At 48.4% G+C, this 23,882-nt stretch overlaps 1 protein-coding gene across 1 annotated transcript in view; it reads left to right on the forward strand.

The window, feature by feature from the left end:
* Positions 1 to 23,882, forward strand: part of PCSK6 (proprotein convertase subtilisin/kexin type 6) — a 91,899-nt gene that overhangs the window by 47,613 nt on the left and 20,404 nt on the right. The window contains exons 11-16 of the mRNA XM_077317465.1: positions 4,754 to 4,871; positions 10,927 to 11,115; positions 16,899 to 17,035; positions 19,552 to 19,731; positions 21,237 to 21,339; positions 23,296 to 23,492. Coding sequence (XP_077173580.1) covers positions 4,754 to 4,871; positions 10,927 to 11,115; positions 16,899 to 17,035; positions 19,552 to 19,731; positions 21,237 to 21,339; positions 23,296 to 23,492 — 924 coding nt within the window. The remainder of the gene's footprint in view (positions 1 to 4,753; positions 4,872 to 10,926; positions 11,116 to 16,898; positions 17,036 to 19,551; positions 19,732 to 21,236; positions 21,340 to 23,295; positions 23,493 to 23,882) is intronic.

Here is a 23,882-nt window from a genome sequence, read left to right on the forward strand (position 1 = left end):
AATTGGCCAGGGGCTTTCATCATCCCCACCTTCCTGTATTTTTGACACAGAGTTTCCAAGCCGGATCTTAAAAACCAAAGCAAGTGAAGCCATGCTCCTATTTCCCAAACAATTACCTCCACAATGTGAATTTCAAAAAAAGAAAGGTGCATAGCTCTGGAGCAGAAAACTGGGCCCATAAAATTGAGCCGTATCACTAAAAAACCTCTTGATCTAGCTAAGGAGATATAGTTCTACAGGTCAGAGGGCTTGGGCAGAAAAACGCAACGCTGAGAAATGCAGGCATATATTTTCTTTATTTTCCTTAACTGGCTTTCAGGTGCTTTATCGCTCTGCATCTCTTGGAGGGCGGTGAAATTTAATTTTTCTGGACTTCCCGGAAAAGTCCCTCGAGTACGTAGCGGCCCTTGTGGGCGATCTGCCCCCCCCCCATCTTTCATGTTGGGCACCAGCCACCAACTTTTCTATTAGCTGTAGTAATTCCTCTCCCCCACGCAACCCCCGCTGCACTCGCAGGATTAAGGTATAAATCCAAATCAATATCCGCTTAAGTTTCCTGAGCCTGCGGAGCGCCCGTATCCATTTCAAAAAGCTCTTTCTATTACGAGCCCTGCAGACCTTCCAAGCCGTAGTTATTGGCTGCTCTGAGGCTTGATAATCCGCTTTGAAGCCTTTTTTATCAATGGGTATTTGCGAGTCGTCATCTGTCTCGGCAGCCGAGATCTGAGCGGCAGCGAAAGATGCCAAGGAAAGAGGGTTTGGGGGGGGGGGGGGAGGCTTTGCATGAGAAGGTGGCAGGATCTGAGCAATTCCCGCTTTCATTTTGGCTGTGCCAGGGGTGACAAGCCATTGTTGAGGTTTCGAACGAGCCCTCTTCAGAATTAAATTCTGTCTCCCGCATTAGCTTTTGAAGCCCTGACAGTAATCTTCTATTGTAACAACTAATGCGTCTGGAGGGGGAAAAAATGCCTCTGTAGTTTTTGGATCGCCATCCTCCTAGGAAGAGAGGGAGTTTTAATAGGAATTTGGGGGGCGGGGGGAGCACCCGAGAAGAGAGCCTTCATGCAAACGCCCTGTTCTCGTGACTCTAGGGCTGCATGCATTTGAATTTGGCTTCGCTTATTTCTTCTCTTCATTTATAGCTTGCCTTTCTCGCTGAGCTCAAGGAGAGAACAAGAAATGCTGTCATCGGGCAGCTTACAAAAGCTGGTTTTGTCCAGTTGTTGGGAGTATCAGGCTGTGATCTGGGTGACCCAGGATTGAATCCCTGTTCTGCCATTTGACCTTGCTTGGTGTCCTTGGCCCAATCAGCCCAAGTATTTGTATAATTGTACAAGGATTTGTATAGTTGTGGAAGAGTGATCCATCCTTCCCAGTCCACACTTTAAACGGGTCCCCTTTGAGTGACGTGGGAAGAGAAGAGCTGGGGGGGAGGGTTACCCCACTTTTCATTATCCGAAGGAGCCCCAAGGCGACTTCCTCTCCCCACAACAGACCCCCTGTAAGGTAGGTGGGGCTGAGAAAGCTCTGAGAAAGCTGTGACTAGCCCAAGGTCAACCAGCTGGCTTCATGTCAAGGAGGAGTGGGGAATCAAGCCTGGTTCTCCAGATTAGAGTCTGGGTCACACTGTTTTAAACCCATTGACTTCAATGGACCACGGTCTCCTGTTGGGGATGGCCCCGTGAGCTTAGACATGTCTTAAACAATTGTTTTGTTTCTTCTGAAGTCACATGGCAGGAGGATTAAACCATTGTTTAATCCCCCTACCACGTGACTTCAGAAGGTTCTTTAATTCTCCAGAAGTTCTTTTAATTTTGAGAATGAAAATAACACTCAACAATTGATATAGACTTTGCAGCCTTCAGATTACTTCATAAACATTATCTTGCAATCCTTTTAACATCTCCTATGTTAGTCTAGTGTCCTCTTGCCCATATTTCAAATGAAGTCATGACACTAATGTAAAATTCTGGCCCTAAGGCTGTCTAGCAAGTTCGTGTCAGGAGTAAAATTTGCACGTGGGGCTTCCGCTTGTTTAGCCACTGTGGTATAGCAGCTCATGTTGCTGTTGAAAAGTCCGGTGTGTTTTGAAACGGGGAATTATGCCAGCTCAAAAAGCTTCGTCGCTCTCCTCTGTACCCTTTCAATTTTATCGACGTCCTTCTTGAAGTGAGGCCTCCAGAACTGCACACAGTACTCCAGGTGTGGTCTGACCAGTGCCGTATACAATGGGACTATGACATCTTGTGATTTTGATGTGATGCCCTGCCCCTGTTGATACAGCCCAAAATGGCATTTGCCTTTTTTATTGCTGCACCACACTGCCTGCTCATGTTTAGTTTACAATCCACAAGTACCCCAAGGTCTCGTTCACACACAGTGTTACCTAGAAGCGTATCCCCCATCCAGTAGGCATGCTTTTCATTTTTCTGACCCAGATGCAGAACTTTACACTTATCTTTATTAAATTGCATCTTGTTCTCATTTGCCCATTTTTCCATTGTGTTCAGATCTTGTTGAACTCTGTGTCTATCTTCTGGAGTATTTGCCAGTCCTCCCAATTTGGTGTCATCTGCAAACTTGATGAGTAGTCCTACCACCCCCTCATCTAGATCATTAATAAATATGTTAAAAAGTACCGGGCCAAGCACCGAGCCCTGAGGTACCCCGCTACTCACCTCTCTCCAGTCTGATGAAACACCATTGACAACAACTCTTTGAGTGCGGTTCTCTAACCAATTTCCTATCCACCTAACTATCTGAAAATCCAGATTGCAGTCCTTCAATTTATCTATCAGAACATCATGGGGAAGCTTATCAAAAGCTTTACTGAAATCCAAGTAAACGACATCAGCCATATTTCCACGATCCAGCAAACCTGTCACTTGGTCAAAAAAAGAAACCAGGTTGGTCTGGCAAGACCTGTTGGAGACAAATCCATGCTGACTACCTTGGATCACTAAATCGTCCTCCAGATGTTTGCAGATCGTTCCCTTTAATATCTGCTCCATTATCTTACCCACAACAGAGGTCAGACTCACTGGTCTATAGTTTCCCGGGTCATCCTTCCTCCCTTTTTTGAAGATCAGAACAACGTTTGCTCTCTTCTAGTCCTCCGGGACATCTCCAGTCCTTAAAGAGGTCCCAAAGATGATGGACAAGGGTTCTGCAAGTTCTCCAGAAAGTTCTTTGAGCACTCTCGGGTGCATTTCATCCGGCCCAGGGGATTTGAACTCATCCAGTGCAGCTAAATGCCTCTCAACAACCTCTCTGTCCATGTCAACCTGCCACCCAGACACTATCTCTTGGCTATGGCCATCTCTAGATGTGCCTAAACACTTTGACCTGTGGGAAAAAACAGATGTAAAATAGGTGCTAAGCCTTCCTGCTTTCTCTGCATCCTCCGTTAGAGTTTGTCCATCCGCACCCAACAGTGGGCCTATTGCCTCCTTTACTTTACGTTTGCTCCTCACATAACTGAAAAATCTTTTCTTGTTACAGTGGGCTTCCCTGGCCAATCGTAGCTCACTCTCAGTTTTGGCCTTTCTGATGATTGATCTACAGTGCCTAGTAACCTGTAGGTACTCTTCTTTAGAGCTCTGTCCTTCCCTCCATTTCCTGAACATCTCCCTTTTCTTTCTTAGTTCCTCTTGAAGTTCTCTGTTCATCCAAATAGGGTTCTTAGAGCTCCTGCAGTGTTTTCTTCTTTCTGGGATAGTCATTGATTGAGCATGCAATAGCTGTTGTTTGAGTAGCGCCCACCCTTCACATGCTCCCTTCCCTTCCAGCATTCTCGTCCATGGTATGACACTCATCATGTCTCTGAGTTTATTAAAGTTTGCCCTATGAAAATCCAACATCCGCATCTGGCTACAAGCTTTCTTGCCTCCCCATCTCAAAAGTAATTCTATGAGGACATGGTCACTTCCCCCCTAGGGTCCCCACCTCCTTCACCTCATCCACCAACTCTTGCCTGTTGGTCAGTATTAAGTCCAGTATGGCTGAACCTATTGTGGGTTCATCTACCACTTGATAAATGAAATTGTCAGCCAGGCAGCTCAGAAACTTGCATGACTGAGGACGCTTCGCAGAGTTTGTTTCCCAGTACACATCTGGGAAATTGAAGTCACCCACGATGACAAGGTCCTGACACTTGGATATTTTCTCAAGCTGCTCATAAAGTGCAGCATCCACATCCTCTCGTTGGTCAGGCGGTCGGTAGCAGACACCAACCACCACACTGTTTGTTTTCCCCTCGCTTATTTTCACCCAGATGCTTTCCACTGTAGATATGCTCTCCTTCACTAGAATTTCCTGACAGGTAAGCCCTTTCCTCACATACAGTGCCACTCCTCCACCTCTTCGATCTATTCTGTTTTTTTCTGAACAGTTCATATCCATCCACTATTACATTCCAGTCATGAGAATCATTCCACTTAAGCTCTGTCAGAGCCCTGATCTCTTCTGGGAGCTCATTCCACCAAGTGGGAGCCAGGAGGGAAAAAGCTCTGGCCCTGGTTGAGGTCAAGCATGCTTCCTTGGGGCCAGGGACCACCAGGAGGTTGGAGGTGATAGAGCACAAGGCTCTTTATGGGGTGTAGGCAGAGACACCCTGTTTTATGCCTCTTGTAAACGCTAATGTTGAGCACCGTAAACGTGTAAATAACCACCTGGGTGGTAGGTGTTGTTTATTCCTTCTTTAATAAGTGAATGGGTCTCTGGGAGGACTGAGTGGTTGGTTTGTGTTTTCCAGTTAGCCATCTGTACGGATTCGGCCTGGTGGATGCAGAGGCACTTGTTGTGGAAGCCAAAAAGTGGAAGACTGTCCCTGCTCAACATGTTTGTGTCGGAACGTCCAACAAGCGGCCTTGGTGAGTCTCCAGGGGCCTGAGACCCTCCTGGATATATGGATATATACATATATGAATGGTGCATTTAATTTTATTCATTTATTATTAAAGTTGTATATGCATGGTCACGGGCAAAGTGAGCAGAAGGAACTTCACCCTCCGCCATAATTCTAGAATTTGTGGTGCCTGCCGACCTCGATGGGCAGTAGGTTCAGGTCAGCCAAAAGCACTTTTGAAGCAGTCTCTGGTGGTTGGAGGCATTAGCAGAGAGAGCTTGAATTTTTGCTCCGCTTCTTTGTTCCTAAAATTTATACTCTGCCTTTCGGCCCTCATCAGGGCCACTAACGTAGCAAACAGGCTGGAAAACATATATAATAAAAACCATAAAAATCAGACGAAAACATGCCATGAAAACTGGAGCTAAAACGCACATGCAAAATCATAAAAACAACAATTAAAATCCAGGGCAGGAAGGATGGATCACTGAGGGGATGCCAGATGAAACAGAGCCTTCACCTTCTGATGTAAGATGGCAACTGAAGGGGAAAAATGAATCTCCCCAGAGAGATGTCATGGTGCCACAACTGAGAAGGCCTTGCCACATACCACTTGCCACCAGCCCAATTGTAGAAGGCAGGGACCCACAAAGCAGGGCCCAGTGGGTGACCACAGTGGTCAGCTATGTTGGGCTTTCAAGGTCAACCCTAGCAGCTTGAGCTGTGCCTGGGAACAGCCTGAGAAGCAGTGTAGGTAGGCCAAGACAGGAGTGCTACGATCCCTGTGGCCCGCTCCAGTCGACATCCTAGATGCAGCATTCTGCACCAAGTGAGATCCTCCGTAGCAGCTGCATCTTTTCTGCCCAGGAAAGGCCGCAGCTGACTAGTCGAAGCCAGTAAAAGCTGCTCCTGGCCCACAGCTGCCACCTACTTATCCAAGAGCGCTCCCAGATGGTGGAACTGTTGCTTCAAGGGGAGTGTTCCTTGCAAATGTATGAGCCAGTAGTAAGTGGGTAGGAGCCCCCGGATAGCACAGTACACTGAAAGGCTGGAGGCGGGAAGTTTATGGCCTCTTTGCTGTGTTTTCATGGGCTTCTCTTCTGAGTGAAGACTCCAGTGAGTAGCCATGTTGGTCTGAAGTAGCCGTGTGGGTCTTCTGGACTCTCATTCTTTTGAGTGAAGCCCTCAAATGTCCAATCAGGAAGCGGTTCGGGTTTGTGGGCTTGTTCCTTGCAAGGCCATGTGGGCAAACCCATTCTGAATCCTCTCTTGGTCTTTAGGAAATAATCTTGGGCGGAGGGGGGCAGGCAGAAGTCCAATGCGTGCTGATGTGGGTTGGTGTGCCTTTCACGTTGACAACTGGTTTTAATTACGAAACTGCGTAAACTTTTCCTGAACCCAGAGGATGACTGGAAGTTAGTTCAGCCTTCCCTCCTCAGCCAGCAATGTGCTCAGTCTCATCTTGGTAAAGCCCAACAGGTGCAGGATGCCCCATCCATGTTGAGCCTGTTGGGATTTGTGGCATTTTGACAACCACTGGTGGGTTCTAGCACAAAATGGCTGCCCTGGGGATGGTCAGCCGAGCACAAAATGGCTACCGTGGGTTGCTTGGGGCCAGTCACAAAATATTTGTGCTCCTACAGTGGAGGCTTGGGTTTTGAATGGATGTTCTTCAAATGCCTCCTGGGTTCTTCTGAAGCTTCCTGCCTCACCAGCATCCTGCCTGTTATGATGCGCCTTAGCTCTCAAAATGTGTCCCTCTTCCTGCCATTCCGGGCATCTCCTTCACTTATTTTCCTTGGACGGTTGGGGCACCGGCAACTCACTTGGGGCCCTGCTGTGTTTGTGCGTTGGAGCCCTCTGGGAATTGGGATGTTTTGGAAATGGTGCATTCCACAGCTGGTCAACGAGGATAACATCAGGGTTTCAGTTCCTCCTACCAGCCCACGTTTGCTGTTTTCCCCCAGCAGACTCATGTCCAAGGCTGATTTTCAGCCGAGGCTGCTTGGTGGAGCTCACAGATGTGAGCCTGTCATGTCTCCCTCTGACCTCAGGCCTCCGCTTGAGCATTCCGGACCACCCTGGTGACCAGGGTTGCCTTTCTTGGCTGCAGTGCTGTGTTGGAGGAGCTCAGGGAAGGAGCGATCCCAAAGTTGCTTCTCAAGCCCTAAGAGCATGTTTCTTGTCAGGTGAGCTGGCATTTGCCAGTGGCCGGGGTCTGAGAAAAAGGATTGCGGTTCTGCTTCGTTATTCTTTGTGTGGTCCAGATATAGCACTGCTCTTTGGCCTCCTACCGCTGTGGCACTAAAGGGCATTTTTATTACTTATTGATTTTATCTTGCCCTTCCTCCCAGACTCAGGGCATACGGCAAGTGCTGGATTTTTCTGTGCCTTTTCCCACTTGACAGTAATACCCTTCTGAGGCGGGATATCAGGGCCTGGATACGGCATTCCAACGTAGCTGTACACAGGCATTAGGACAAGAGCCATTTGGTTTTCAGTTCCTTTCCTAATAATTCCTAGCCTTCTCCAGTGGCTGCCAGGGTCGTAGAGTGAAGACTCTGGACATTATGTATGAAGCGTTCCTCTTCATTATGGGCTTGATTGGGATCACTTGTAATAGCCCAGACTGGCTTAATCACAGCAGAGCTTGGATTGGATGGAAGACTTCCAATGGTATTTGGATGGGAGAGTCCCAAGGAAGACCAGGGCTGCTAACCAGAGGAAGGCAATGGCCAACCACCTCTGATCATCTCTTGCCTTGAGGCGGAACCTCGTGAGGGGTCTTCATGAGTCATCGGTGACTGGACGGCACTCTTTACCTTAGAGGTCACTTTTCATGGGGGACACAGATTCTTATGGTATCCCCATGGCAATGATTGCTTGTGTGGTTTAGTTCTTTAGATGATCTAAGTAGAAGCACCATCAAATTCACTTAGGATACTGCAGCAATTGAGCAGAAAGAATGGAGCTTTGTGGTACTCATTAGGTTTTGTAGTCTACATGAGGGATTTCAAACCAGGGGTCCAATGGAGGTTTGCAGGAGCTCTGGAGGGCGGCCTTTGCCCTCCTGTCTTTATTGACTTAGGCACAAGCTAGGAAACTGGCTGCTCCCACTGCTCCCCCTCTCTCCTCCCAAGTGTGGGGGAGTTCTCTCATGGTGTCTGCACCTCAGAAGGTGGTGCCTACTCCAGCCTTAAGCACCCCGCTAGTGGGTGGTGATGTCACTTCCAGGGGGAGACAGGGAAGCGTTGCCAGCTGACATCACTTCCGGGGCTGATCAAAGCCTGAAACATTATTTTAGGGGCTCCTCCATGGTCAAAAGGTTGAAAAAGGCTGCTGTTTCTACTGCGGGAGCTTTGGACATAGCCATGGCATTCCACGATTCAGTGATTTGCTGTGAGTGTAAGAGCTCGGAAGGACACACTGAAAGATATCCCATGTTCAAGGGGTCCCCTTAGTTGTTCCAAGAGAGGGGCAGATGAGCAATGGCCCCTCCTACCGTTGTTGCAAGCAGGAAGGCCCACCCATGTAGGAATTTACTTTCTACACAAACTTGGATTCTGGAGATTTTTGCTTGAGGGGGATCACTTGGGTGTGAAATTGGGGTCACTGTAGGCGGGCAGGTAGTTGTGAGTTTCCTGCATTGATGACCCTGGAGGTCCCTTCCAACTCTATGATTCTACACTGTATTTATGATTGAACTGCAGAACTGCTTTCAAGGCTTCATTGGGCATGGCCACATTTTAGATCAGGATTCCAGGTGCCAACAAGTACTGCATTTAGGTAGGGAAAACCAAATATAGGATGGGGGAGACTTGTCTTGGCATTAGCATTTGCAAATAGGATCTAGATGTGCTGCCCTATCTGGACGGACCAGAACGAATAGGATGAAATTAATTCAAAAGAAATCCCGTCTAAACATCCGGAAGAAGTTCCTGACAGTTAGAGCGGTTTCTCAGTGGAACAGGCTTCCTCGGGAGGTGGTGGGTTCTCCATGTTTGGAAATTTTTAAACAGAGGCTAGATAGCCATCAGCCTCTCCATCAGATTCTGTGAAGGCTCAAGGGGGTGGCAGGTGACAGTTGGTCAGCGAGAGGGTTGGGAGTGTCCTGCATAGTGCAGGGGGTTGGACTAGATGACCCATGAGATCCCTTCCAACTCTAGGATTAAACTGAAGCCAGTCGTGAACGTGGGTGCAAATCTGCATCTTGACATTGGTTCATGCTGCATGCAAATGATATTTTGATGTCTCCTTGCAGAAATAAAACAAAACATAAAATCCCTCCCTCTCCCTGGGAAATGACATCACTATTTATAGCATTCCCCCCCCCTCCCTCCTCTGCCTTCATGAGTAAGGCCAAATAAAAGACAGGCGACGTAATCCCCGCTGAGGATTTCCAACATATGCTCAGAAGCCTCCCCAGAGCGCAATCCTGGGGACTGCCTGGCAGCTCCCTCCCAGAAATTAGACATCAACAACATGCTCCAAACCTTGAGCAGGGAGCTGGCTTGCTGCTGGTGGGTGGGCGACCGGGGAGCGGAGGACACAGCTGCTGGAAGCGTGAAATCCTTCTCTGGAGGAGGTCCGGGGACTCTGCTGAGATCGGCTCCTGTAGGAAGACAAATTGGAAAATACCACTTCTTCTTGTATGCTGAATAAGCAGTTGCAAGGACTACCCCCCCCCCACCAAAGGAAAACCCTTTTTCGTGCTACGTAGCTCCAGAATGGTGCAGTTGACTGGAAACTGCCGGAGGGAGGGGGGCAGGTCGTAAGGTTTGGGCCCCTCGTGCCTCTCCTGTGGGCTTCCCAGGGTGCCTGGTTGACACCCTAAAGATGCCAGAGCAACCATGATTATGATGATTAAACTTCCTGTACAGCCCCTCCCCATGTGGTAGGTTGCAACAGTAAACACCATCAAATCCTATAATAAAATACAATACTAAAACAGTTAAACCTCCAATGCTTGCCCCCTCCCCCCTCCCCCGCACACCCTCTTAGCTTCCTCCTCTGACCACCAAAATTGGAAATAGCATTTCTATCCACTAGGTTGGGAGGAACCAAAGAAAAGGAAGTGGAGGGATGGCCAGCAAGTTGGTAATCACAGATTATAATATCGGCTAATATCTGGGGGGGGGATTCACCATCAGAGTAGTTCAGCTGTGGAGTGGGCTGCCTAAGGAGGTGTGGAGCTCCCCCTCACTGGTGGCCTTCAGGAAGCGGCTGGACAGATCCTTCTCCTGGATGCTTGAGACTGATCCTGCATTGAGCAGGGGGTGGGACTAGATGGCCTTTGTGGTTCCTTCCCACTCTAGAATTCTAGGAGTCTAACTCAGCAGTGGAATGGGCTTCCTCAGGAGGTGGGGAGCTCCCCATCACTGGCGGTCTTCAAACAGTGGCTGGACAGATCCTTATCCTGGATGCTTGAGGCTGATCCTGAAGTGAACACGGGTTCGAACTAGATGGCCTGTATGGCCCAACTCTATGATTCTATTATTCTGTTCTGGTCTATCAGAATTATTTTTTGGAGGGCAGTATATAAAATGAATAAGTAATAATAATATGTGGTAGAATTTAGTCAGCCACCAGAATGACCAGTCCCCACAGCTATGATTTTGCACATGCACGTTACTTAGTACATGGTAAGCTTAGTCAACTGCAGTCTTGTGCAGCAGTGTTATAACGTTATAACTCAGTTTTTAAAACAAAAAATTACATTCAGGACACTTTGGGGGGAAGGGGGGAGGCAATCGGGGGTGCGGAGTACTGGGATTAAGGGGCGCAATGAAAACAACACATTTCTGGAAAAGGGGGAGGGAGCAATGCATGTTGGGAGGCTGCCTCCATTGGACTCAGTGCGGAAAGCATGTCGCGAATTTCAGCCTGGGAAATAAGGGGAGGAACGCCCAAATGCAGAATCGCTCGAGTCGACTTACAGCATCCAAAGGGAATCTAAAGCGAGGCTAAAAGAAGGTAGATCTCCAAATGTGGAAACGATCTGTGATGGGCCTAAGGTGTCTCAGATCCCTCTTACCTTGGCCTCCTTGAGCTGCATCTTTCCTTTCTTCCCAACCACTCAGGTTCATCCCTACCAACAAGACCGTGAGAACCACAACTGTAACCAATGCCTGTGCTGATCACCGCGACCAACATGTGATCTACCTGGAGCACGTGGTGGTGAGGATTACCATCGTGCACCCTCGGCGGGGAGACCTGCAGATCAACCTGACCTCTCCTTCTGGAACAAAGTCTCAGCTTCTGGCGAGGAGGTGAGCGGAACAGATTCTGGAACGTAGCACGGTTTCTGGTCCAGCGCTGCTAGGACGGGCCATGGTTTATTACAGGGGTAATCAACCTGTGGTCTTCCAGATGTCCATGGACTACAATTCCCATGAGCCCCTGCCAGCAAACGCTGGCAAGGGGCTCATGGGAATTGTAGTCCATGGACATCTGTAGGACCATAGGTTGACTACCCCTGGTTTATCAGGCTTCTCCTGAACATTTGAGGAGCAAGAACTTTGTGGAGGGAAGGAGAGAGAACCTGCTCTGAATCTTCCAGGAGGGCCACCTCTGCAGGGCTTGTAAGATGGCGTTGTGCTTACGTGAGCCGTTCCAGCCTCTTTGCCACAAAGCGGAATCACAGTTACCTGCTGAAGCCCCAACAAGGCTTTGCATATAACCCGAGGCGCATGTTTTATTTGGCCGTACACGCTTCTGCACAATTGCACATTTTCCGCTCCGTTTCCTTTCATTTTTGTCTTTGCATTATTCAGTAAGAACAGAAGCAATGGCTGCTGTAGAAAAGAGAACATCCAGGGGACTTGTCTCTCCTGCCACCTCATCATGAACCCTGAGTGGAGGCAATTAATTGTCCTTTGGGGCTTCCTTTTCAAGAGAGGCAGGCAGTATTAGCACAGGGAAGTCAGAACCTGCTCCGCCTAAGAGACAGCTGGTACCCCATGAGCATCAGTGTCTGGCTAGCAGTGGACTTCAGAACAGCATGGAGTAGCGGTTAAAGTGTTGGAGTAGGATTTAAGAAACCCAGGTTCAGATCCCGACTCTGCCATGGAACTTGTTGGGAGACCTTGGGTCAGTCACACACCCCTGCATATCCTACCTCACAGGGTTGTTGTGAATCATAGAATCATAGAACCATAGAGTTAGAAGGGGCCATACAGGCCATCTAGTCCAACCCCCTGCTCAACGCAGGATCAGCCCTAAGCATCCTAAAGCATTCAAGAAAAGTGTGTATCCAACCTTTGCTTGAAGACTGCCAGTGAGGGGGAGCTCACCACCTCCTTAGGCAGCCTATTCCACTGCTGAATTACTCTCACTGTGAAATTTTTTTCCCTGATATCTAGCCTATATCGTTGTACTTGAAGTTTAAACCCATTACTGCGTGTCCTCTCCTCTGCAGCCAGCAGAAACAGCATCCTGCCCTCCTCCAAGTGACAAATTTTCAAATACTTAAAGAGGGCTATCATGTCCCCTCTCAGTCTCCTTTTCTCCAGGCTGAACATTCCCAAGTCCCTCAACCTATCTTCATAGGGCTTGGTCCCTTGGCCCCAAATCATCCTCGTCACTCTCCTCTGTACCCTTTCAATTTTATCTACGTCCTTCTTGAAGTGAGGCCTCCAGAACTGCACACAGTACTCCAGGTGTGGTCTGACCAGTGCCGTATACAATGGGACTATGACATCTTGTGATTTTGATGTGATGCCCCTGTTGATACAGCCCAAAATGGCATTCGCCTTTTTTACCGCTGCATCACACTGCCTGCTCATGTTTAGTTTACAATCCACAAGTACCCCAAGGTCTTGTTCACACACAGTGTTACCTAGAAGCGTATCGCCCATCCAGTAGGCATGCTTTTCATTTTTCTGACCCAGATGCAGAACTTTACACTTATCTTTATTAAGTTGCATCTTGTTCTCATTTGCCCATTTTTCCATTGTGTTCAGATCTCGTTGAACTCTGTCTCTATCTTCCGGAGTATTTGCCAGTCCTCCCAATTTGGTGTCGTCTGCAAACTTGATGAGTAGTCCCTCCACCCCCTCATCTAGATCATTAATAAATATCTTAAAAAGTACCAGGCCGAGCACCGAGCCCTGAGGTACCCCGCTACTCACCTCTCTCCAGTCTGATGAAACACCATTGACAACAACTCTTTGAGTGCGGTTCTCTAGCCAATTCCCTATCCACTTAACTATCTGAAAATCCAGATTGCAGTCCTTCAACTTATCCATCAGAACATCATGGGGAACCTTGTCAAAAGCTTTACTAAAATCCAAGTAAACGACATCAACCATGCAGACTTGATGAGTAGTCCCTCCACCCCCTCATCTAGATAAAACAAGAAAAGAATGATGCAAGCTGTTTTGGGAGCTGAAATGGGAGAAAAGTTGCAAATAAATACATAAATAAATAAGCAACGTGGAATTTAATCATCCAGGGCAGGAGCTAGAGTGTTGCGGGGAGGGGAGGTTGCCCCGAAGTTGGTTGCCCCGAAGTTGGTTGCCCCAAAGTTGAAACATTTTTGTTTCCTTTGTGGGACAAATATTGTTTGGAAGGTGTGGAAATATTTACTGTTGGGTGTTGGTTGACCAGTGATTTCACAACAAAGCTCGTTAGTGAGTCTTGCATTAACATGAGCAGGCAGTGTGATGCAGCGGTAAAAAAGGCAAATGCCATTTTGGGCTGTATCAACAGAGGCATCACATCAAAATCACAAGATGTCATAGTCCCATTGTATACGGCACTGGTCAGACCACACCTGGAGTACTGTGTGCAGTTCTGGAGGCCTCACTTCAAGAAGGACGTAGATAAAATTGAAAGGGTACAGAGGATAGCGACGAAGATGATCTGAGGCCAAGGGACCAAGCCCTATGAAGATAGGTTGAGGGACTTGGGAATGTTCAGCCTGGAGAAAAGGAGGTTGAGAGGGGACATGATAGCCCTCTTTAAGTATTTGAAAGATTGTCACTTGGAGGAGGGCAGGATGCTGTTTCTGCTGGCTGCAGAGGAGAGGACACGCAGTAATGGGTTTAAACTTCAAGTACAACGATATAGGCTAGATATCAGGAAAAAAAATTTCACAGTGAGAGTAATTCAGCAGTGGAATAGGCTGCCTAAGGAGGTGGTGAGCTCCCCCTCACTGGCAGTCTTCAAGCAAAGGTTGGATACACACTTTTCTTGGATGCTTTAGGATGCTTAGGGCTGATCCTGCGTTGAGCAGGGGGTTGGACTAGATGGCCTGTATGGCCCCTTCCAACTCTATGATTCTATGAACTTAATCAATCCCAAACCAGGAAAACCTCTAATGTTGGCGGGATATTACGGTATATCATCTGGGGTGGGAGTTGAACCCGTTACTTTTACCCATTGCAGCCCAAAAGTGGGCTTGGGCTAATAACAGTTGAATCAGAACTAAGAGGCAGGGGGAGAGAATGAAAAATGGACAGGGGAACAGCTCAGAAAGCAAAGCAACCAGGGTAAAATTTGGATGCGCTGGCATCAGGGTGCACACAACAGGGGCTCTATTCCTTGCATAGGGGCTAGTGCCAGGATAACAGAAGCATCCACATGTCCCTCTCTCTTCACTTTTGCACGTTGCCGAACTGACATAAGATGCCAGGATGAGCCCCTTGTTTTGTCTTCCCAGATCTCTAGCTCTCCTTTTGTCGTTTTTGTATCCACTCGATACTGATAATCGACATGCAGCAGATCTGGGGGCTGCTTCTGCCAATGTGGATGAAAACAGATGGTTTCAGTTCCCACTAGCTTTGCAACAGAGTCAGGTCTGGAACCCTGCGCTGTCCTGCTGACCCGCTCACAGGCTCTGATCTTCTCGGGACAGATGGTGACTGCTGATGCTCAAGCTCTCCGGGGCCCAATTCCAATTGGATCCGCAGCAGCGGGCTCAGGCAGCGCTCAAATCCTACAGAACGGCACTGTGCAGGGAAACAAAGTTAGGGTCCAGGGGCGCCCTTAAGACCAACAAAGCTTAATTCTGCGTGTAAGCTTTCATGCGCACGCACCCTTCGTCAGATGTGTCGCGGTTTGTTTAGTTTTATTTATTTGCGTTATGTAAATTGATAGGGACTTGTGGTGGATTGCACAGAGGGAGTCAGTGCAGTCGACAAAACGGGACATTGAGTAAGCAACGCAGGAGGGTTTTAGAAATCTGGAACCGCCAGGAAGAACGAAAGCACAGCACAAGTATTCACATGATGCATTAAGCTGCATGGAAATTCCGTGATTCGATCCTGCTTGCAGTAAGCTATGCACGGCGGGATAGGCCCATAATCCTTCATCATTTATTGAACCGTTTTGGACCTATGGACTGGGCAGAAAGGCCCTCCTGAATAATTCAGCTTTGCGTAGTTTTTAGAAGGCCAGGAGAGTGGGAGCCCTCCTGACCTCCTTGGGCAGACTGCTCCACAACGGAGGAGCCATGAAGGAGAAAGCACGTGGACTGGACTGGGCCGTTGTTGATTTTGTCCATTTGCGGGTTGGCACCTATAGAAGCCCCTGCTGAGTCATGTTTTGAATAGATTCAAATGGGTAGCCATGTTGGTCTTGAAGTAGCCAGCAAAATCAAAGTCCAGCAGCACCTTTGAGGAAGATTGCCTGCACTCGAAAGCTCACGCCTTGAATACAACTTTGTTGGTCTTAAAGGTGCTCCTGGACTCTGATTTTGTCATGTTTTGAAGTTGTCTTGATGGAGCAGAGGGAGAGAGGTGACCCAGCCAAAGCCATGAACCAAGCCTGGTTACAGATGTGCTGCCAAGGGAGCATCAGTAGCATGGGAGGAATAAGCATGCTCTATACAGCTTCCATTAATAGCTGAGCTGCAGCTTTCTTGAGCCAGCTGGAATATCAGAGTTGATTCTGAGGAGACATCAATGGACAGTGCATTGCAGTAGTCTAGTCCAGCGATCCCCAACCTGTGGGCTGCGGACCACATGTGGTCCTTCGACTAACTGGAGGTGGGCCCCGAAGGACGCCTTCTCCCCCCCCCCGGCCCTTTACTTCATCCCCCCCAGCCCTTTACAACACACTTCATTGTTGTGGTGTGTCTGTATCTTACTTTGAAGGGATGTTTAAACATTACCATAGCAATCAGAGAGTGCTAGGGCAGTGGTTGAGAGTAGAGGAGTAAACTACCCCCCCCCCACTGGGCCTCAGTAAAAGGCGTTGAGTGGTCCCCGGTGATAAAAAGGTTGGGGACCACTGTCCCAGTGTTAATGTGGCATGGATACAGGTGGCCAGATTAAGGTGAGGGACAGTCTTAGAGGCTGAGTTGACAGAAAGCTTTTTTTGCCGTTGCATCAACTTAATTCCCCACTAATAAAGCTGGGTCCTGTATGACCCCCAAGGCTTTGAGTCAGCATTACCTTCCCAGCCAGCATCCCCTCTCTGCCTTTCCAGGGCTTAGATTCAAGTTGTTCATGTGTGGCCACTACCATGCAGCCATTCAGGACATCACCACATCACCAGGAGATTTGCATGAGGATGTGTACGGATGAATATCATCCACAGAACTGATGAAAAGCAACCCCAAGACTTAAGGATTTAAGATAGGGAGAAAAGGAGGGTGGAACCACACAATATAGTCAGAATAAAATCTGGGAAACCAAAGTTCAGACCCCCATTCTGTCGTCATTGTGACAATAACAGAAAAGTGGATTACCATGGAGGTGTGTTCCCCCAAGGGTGGGTGGGTAAGGCAGGGTTTAGATGAAGGAAATGAATGCATAGATCAGATCGGATAAACTTGCCAGGTGCCTGGGGCTTCCCTCTCTTCCCACCCAATCTCAGAAGCAGGCAGCCTACCTGAATTGGGAGCACAAGGTCCAGAGGCCTATATTATCTGTTGAGGAGCAAAGCCAGAGAGAGGAAGCATTTATACCGCATATGACAAACCTGCCCTCAGACCTCTTAGAATGTATTTCCATCTGCTTCCTAAGCTGATGTCTGTGGTCCAGAGTTTCTCTTGATGCCTTTCCAATTCCATTGGTTTGACTTCTTTTGTTGGTCTTCCCATTCACAGGCAATATGACCGTTCCATCGATGGGTTTAAGCACTGGGAATTCATGACTGTCCATTGCTGGGGAGAGAGAGCAGCTGGGGAATGGACACTGGAAATCCAAGATAAGCCATATAATGTTCGAAACCCGGAAATGCTAGGTGAGTGGCCTACAGCTGGTCTTCTTCTGCAGCAGAAGAACTGTTGCAAAAATTACTGGGTTTTTGTAGATTTTTGTCATGATGCTCATCCATGTGACAGCTGATATTTTCCAAATGCAGTGGCTTTGAACAGACTTTTTGGTTTTCCGTGCAACATTTTAAAAAAATAATGCTTGTCACAATGCTGAGCACATGGCTGCATCCATATGGTGAAGATTTTCCATACTGCTTCATTGCAGCTGTGGATGGTTGTGCATTCCCGGTGGCAGCGGAGAATCATTGGGGAGACAAGCCATGCGAGAATCTCTGTATGCTTCCCCCAATAACCAAGCTAAATTGGAGAAAAAGAAAGCACTTTATTGAACAGAAAGTGAATAGATCTTCACGGGGTCCTTGCTAAGACTGGAGATGCAAGGCAAGAAACCCCCCTTAGTTACTCAGTGCCTCCCAACACCAAACGATTTAGACACAAACAGTCTTTGTTGTCCGAACAGACATTTATGGTCCTTGAGACAGTCTCCCTGGCGATTCCCCACAAGGAGGGGGGCGAGGCAGGAAGCTCGAGCATTCACACCTAAGATCTAAAGCAGGATGACTGGCAAGGGAATCAACGACTTAACACGGAGGCATGTAAATGACAAACAGGCATCATGGCAAAACGTCAAACATGGTTTTGACAGCCGTTCCCCGGTGCCATCAAAATACGAAAGCTATAGCTCTATCAGTTAACAACATCAGTCTGTCCACTGTATGTTTGGGGGAACAGGACCGGTGGGGCAAGGATAATAGAGCACAGAACCCAAACAGAGGGGGATTTTGTGGGGGTGCACATAAGAAACCTGTTCCAGTTAAGGAATGGGGCCAAAGCAAAACCTCGTTGTGAACCTGCCGTCTCTAAATGGAAGGATCTTTTTAAAAAATGTCACCATGCATGATCTAGAATTTCCTTTTCCTCTCTGAAACGTTCACACCTACGGGGAATTTACTTGAACGGTTTGCTGTCCTAGAGAAGTCGCCTTATAGTCCTACAGGAGCTCTCCCCTCCTAGATTTCTGGCCCCTCGTCTCCTTGCCAGTGAGAACTGGACGGTGTTCAGAAATGGGTCCTCCCACCCCCAACCTGTTAGGAGCACAACGGGCCACAGTGTTCCTGGGCTTGGCTGCAGTTTGGACAGGAAGTGAAGCGGCATTAAAATAATTCTGATATGAATGTAGTTAAAAGAGTCTCCAAATCTCTCAAAATACTGCGAACTCTGTGCTGTCCTGACGGGGGAAAGGCTGGGGTTTTTGAGGTCTTCAGGCCTAGGTGTAGGAATGAACAAGCATGAATGTCCTTACCTGCAAACTCCGCCGTTGTTTCCAAGGCTTTCCACCTGGCTGGCTGGAACTTGGCTTTGGCGGTGGGTTAAGTCCCTCCAGATCACTGGATGCGCAAATTAGTGATGACGACCCAGATGTTCATGTGGGGGATGTGAGAGGTCACTTGCCTGATGACTTTTAACGAGAGATGCCAGGGATGGGCCACAGGCCTTTGTGCATCTGGTGTATTGCCAGGAAGGCATGGCCTCTGTAGCCACAACCTCACAACTTTTATGAACACAGCTGCTTGAGGCCATCAGACTACCAAGTCCTTTATTATCTGCATGACGGTCTGTAGCTCTCCGGAGTTGGAGTAAATGCCAATAAACCTTGTATGCCAGATTTTTTGTGGCCAAGGGATTGGGTAGCAGAGATTATGAACTGGGGAGGAGGGTAACAATCGAGGTCAATGGATTTTTAAACTAATCCCTCCTTAGAAAGAGCACCTTCTCCATTCTGGCTGGTCCCCTGTGATGCATGGCTATGGGGCGGGGTGGGGATTATTGGTGCTACTCTACTGTGCACCCTCAGCTCCTGGTGGGCGACCCTGAGGTCCATGAACCCTGCCAAATAGCAGCCAGAATTTTCATGTTAAAACATTCCCCTTACAACCAAATTGCTCCTCACATCCCCATGCCTTGTTGGCCAGAATGCTGGAAGATAGCTACTAGTTTTGCATTTTTGATGAGTGTGTGGGCAGAGTCCCACCTGCTTTTCTTTAAAACTCCACAAGCCAAAAGGCAGACTTTAAAAAGAAAAGATGAAGAAAAATAAAAGAGGGGGAATATCCCTGTAGGGGGTCTAACATTCCTACAGCTACAGCTCTGTTGATGAGTGTACAGTTATTTAATCAGTTAACAAATGTAGAACCGTAAAATCATAGAGTCGGAAGGGAACTCTGGGGTCATCTAGTCCAACCCCTTGCACAATGCAGGAGTTCACAACTGCCTGTCCACATGGTGACACTATTTCATGACAAGTGATCCTCCCCACCAAAACTCTCCAGAATCCAGCCTGGCCTGGAGGGAATTCGCCTACCATCCCACAGTGGTGAACAGCAATTCCCTGGGTATGCAAGGAAGGGCCATAAGAGACAAACACTGGCCCATCCCTTCCCACCCACAATGTATGTACTTACAGAAGCCGGTTCTTTTACAGGGAAGCTAAAAGAATGGAGTCTCATCCTCTATGGAACAGCTGAGCACCCCTTTTCCAATGTCAGCACCCATCAGTCCCCATCAAGGATGCTGGAGGTTCCGTTGTCGGACATGGAGTCGTCCAAAACCACTTTCTTCCAAACTCAGATGGAGATGCCGGAGGAGGAGGAGGAATACGTAGGTAAAGTGCCCGCTTTTTCTTCTTTCCCCCGACTCTGCTCCTAAGCATCAACAGTGGGTGTATCTTTAATTCCCTCTCTGTAGGGGGTTGGTTCCCCTCCCTCAAAACCAAGAAACACATTTCAAATGCCTAGCTGTCAAGGCTTCAGCACTTTTTGGAAAATGCCTCTCCCTTGATATTAAAAAAAAATTGGCCCCCCAAAGCGGGGGGGGGGGGTGGGTGGGTCAGTTTTTATTTTTGTCTACTACCCTTTGTATTACAGAAATTCATAATAAGTATTCACCAGGTCTCCCCCTCCACCACCATAGGAGGCCAGATCCTCCCCACCCTGTATCAAATAAACCAATAGAAAATATCGGGAAGGTGCAGAGCCAGAAAGGTGGCTTAATAACTGTTTGAGGGGGGCTGGGGGCTGCAGTGGGAGTCACCCAGGGTGAGAGCAGAGTGCAGCCTTTGGGGGGGCTCTTTGGATTCATGGATTCATGGGAAAACTCCCCCCACCACTATGAGTGCGTAGCCAAAATGCTTGGAGAGAATGCTTGGAGCACATCTTCCTCAGCTCCATGCCTACCAAAAGCCAAGGAGACATGCTGCCTGGCTAACCTTTAGGATCTGGAAAGTAAGGGCCTTTTCCTCGAAAGGGAACCAACAAGAGCTGCCTTGGTCTTGGCAAATGCCCTGTGTACTCCGTGATCGGAGGTGCGCTGGGCTATCTTTCGAATATGCACAGCTCCTCCTTAGACAATGGTTTTTGGTGAGCCAGCAAAGCCAACGATTCAGGAGTCAGCGACTGAATTTTGGGGATGGAGATCACGCCTCCCCCTCCCGCTAACAACCCATCATGAAGACCGCTTTTGTATCCTTCTCCCGTCTTCCCCTTGAATCCTTTTAAATTATTTACACAGGAATTCATTGCAGCTTTAGGCTGTGGTGTTGGTGGTGCTTTTCTTCCAGGTGGCCTCATAAATGTTGGAGAAGCCTGGCAGTTCAGTTTGGGCCTAGTGCAGCTTAGCTCTGGAAACAATCCCCCAGATTTAGAGTTTGCATGTCCTGCAGTTTGCTGTTCGGGGCGGGGAATCTGAGAATGGCCGCAGAATCTGGCACGAGGATCTTGGCTTCGTTTTGTCTCTCCCATCTTTGAAAGCTTCTCGTTCTCTTGCCTGCCAGGAAATTCTTTGAGAATCAGACAAGCTTTATCTAGAAAAGGCTGGAAGAGACTGGAGAGCTTTTCCGGAGAGCTGGCTTTGGGCACATTGGCCGTGCGAACCTAACTGCTTTAGTCTGCTGAGCTTATTCTGCCAGCTGTGTACAGGCCCCCAAAATTACTACTTGCTTTGAGGCTCTATCTATCTAGATGGTGGTGATTACGTTTTAGAAAAACAGAGGAAAACATTTCCAGTTTTATATCCATCCTGCAGTCTTTCGTGCTCTCAGTGCAATTTTGTAGGTTGAACTAGGAAGAGTTTTATATCTCTTCTTTCAGCAGAACTGTCTGTCTCTCTAAGGTCCGTGTCACACAGAATGTGGTGACCAAGGATGCGACGGTCCCAGTCCTGATCAGTGCCTGAACTGTTTCCATTACAGTCTGGGAAGCATTAAAACTGGCAGGTAGGTGGGGATTCTTTCTCTGCAGCTTACGGGATGGCGTAGGGGGGAAGGAGAAGGGGATCTGTCCCCATCACTTCTTTTTAAACGTTAAAACCCACTGGAGAGGAGAGTCTCCAAACCCTCCGTTCTCCTTCAGTGGGGCTGAAGTCATCCAGGTTGGTTAGGCCATGCCTCTGATCGCTCAGGTAAGGCAATTATAATGCAAATTTATGCAGCCACCTCTCTGATGACCGGAGCCTGACCTTCCAGTCTAGAATGGCTCTACTGCTTGGGTAGGTGACCCTGAGCCCTGCTCCTGACCATTTGACTGAAACCTGAGATTTTAAATAAATGATAAATAAGGGCTTACACTCCTGCAGAGGGATTTGTGACTTAAAACTGGAAAGCAGCAACCAGTGCTATGGCTTTAATTCCTCTGAAGAAGGGCAGAGACATGACAGAGCGCCTGGCATATAAGACAATGGCAGAAGGGGTCATGGCAGCAGCCAGTGACCCCGAGGAGCGGTCCAGAGCCCTGGTCCTCTACTCCTCCGATGACCCAGTGGCTAAATGCCTTCCCCCAGCTAGCAAAGCCAACAGGAAGGAGAAGCGGGTTGCCTCCTTGGGGCATTCCAGGACAGCAGACCTCAGATGCTCAGATGCCTTATTCAGCCCACAAGGCACCATCAGCCTTGGCAAGAAGGTATCTTCTTCATCACCTTCTGGTCAAGCAGTGTATTGTCAAGACATACCAGACCCAAGGCAAGTTTCCTCCTGGGAAGATCATGGCACATTCCATCCATCATGGCACATTCCATCCATGCCGCAGCATAGAATCATAGAATCCTAGAGTTGGAAGGGCCCTCCTGGGTCATCCAGTTCACCCCCTGCACAGTGCAGGACACTCACAACCCTATTGCTCATCCACTGTCACCTGCCACCCCCTTGAACCTCCACAGAATCAGCCTCTCTGTCAGATGGCTCTCCAGCCCCTGATGAAAAATCTCCAAAGATGGAGAACCCACCACTTCCCGAGGAAGCCTGTTCCCCTGAGAAACCGCTCTAACGGTCAGGAACTTCTCCTGCAGGGCACCAGTGGCTGAGATCTGTGGGGCAGAGATGTGGTTGTCCTTTTCCACTTTTTGTGAGGCACTACATGCTACATAATAGGCCGTTTGGTTGCACAGATTTTGGAGCCGTGAAGAGCTCTGTATTTTGCATTTGGAAATTTGGCTTGTCTTGATATTGTACTTGGGCATCAACATGCGGTGTTGAATTTTATATTATTGACTAGCAAACGAGATACCGCTGCTTAGAAATATATGTTTATGATATTAAAGCAGATCCGTAGCTCGTAGCCTTGTGCTGGGGGTTTCACGCACAGCAGTTGCTTTGCACACGTTCGTTGCATCCATTCCTTCTGTGGCTCTGGGGGTTTGACATGAGCAGTGCAGCTTTGAGGAGGGTCCCCATATGTCGATGAAGAAGGCGGCAGATCTGAGAGGGTAGAATGTCCGGACTCCAACGAAAGACAGAGAAGTCCAGTTCAGGTAGTCAGAGTTCATGCACAGGTGAGGTCCACATACCTGTGCCCCTTCTTTCTCTCTGTGCATTCAGTCGAGGGGCAGAGGGGATTCAAGCACAAATCTTAAACGCTCCCATAATGTATTGTCCCACTAAGGACAATGTGGTACCTGGACCGTTTATGCACTGGGAACTTCACTGCCCCAGCTCTTGGGCAGGAGCACAAATCGGGCGTGGATAAGGTACACCAGGCCAAATGCTCCCCCATATGGGTGCAGGAAGAGGTAGTTCAAACTGCCATGACTAAAACTCCAGCCTGCAGCACAGCATGAAACCTTCAGTGCATAAACGGTCCTGGAGAGGAGCATTAACTGGGACAGCGCCCCAGTCTTCGCTTTTAGATTTCGTGGATGGGTCTTATGAACTAAACTGGACATTTCCCCCTCCCCCCAGGAAGTGTGTGAATACCTGTCCCCCGGGGTACTTCGGGGACAGCGTGCAACGGAAATGCCGAAGATGCCACCGAGGCTGTGAGTCCTGCCTCGGCAGGAGCATGAGCATGTGCACGGCTTGCAAGCGTGGCTTCTATCATCACCAAGAGACAAGTACATGTGTGATGCTGTGCCCGGCTGGATTTTACGCCGATGATGGTAAGGAAGTGAAAGGGAGGCTGGAGGCGGCTGGGAATAGTCCGTTGCTGAGCCTGATAGAAAGATGCTCTCCTCTTGCTTGGTGTGTCTCTCCTGTGTTCAGGTGTTTTGGTCAGGTGCCTGGACTCCAGGCATTAACTCCCATGAAGTAATCCTGGCTCCTTCTCTTCCAGTCACATGACTCTAATGTCATGTGACTTCCTGTTTTGTGCTTGTGGCTCAGTGGGTACCATGAGTCCTTGGTCCTGAGCATATATGTATGCTCCTGATTTTTGTCATTGTCCAGCCTCTCCTGCTTCTCCAAAACTAGAAAAGCCTAGGTAAAGCACTGGGTCATGTCTGACTCTTGGGGTGACGCTCTCTAATGTTTTCATGGCAGACTCAATACGG

The sequence above is a fragment of the Paroedura picta genome, chromosome 18, assembly GCF_049243985.1.
Source record: "Paroedura picta isolate Pp20150507F chromosome 18, Ppicta_v3.0, whole genome shotgun sequence".
NCBI classification, from domain to species: Eukaryota; Metazoa; Chordata; class Lepidosauria; order Squamata; family Gekkonidae; genus Paroedura; species Paroedura picta.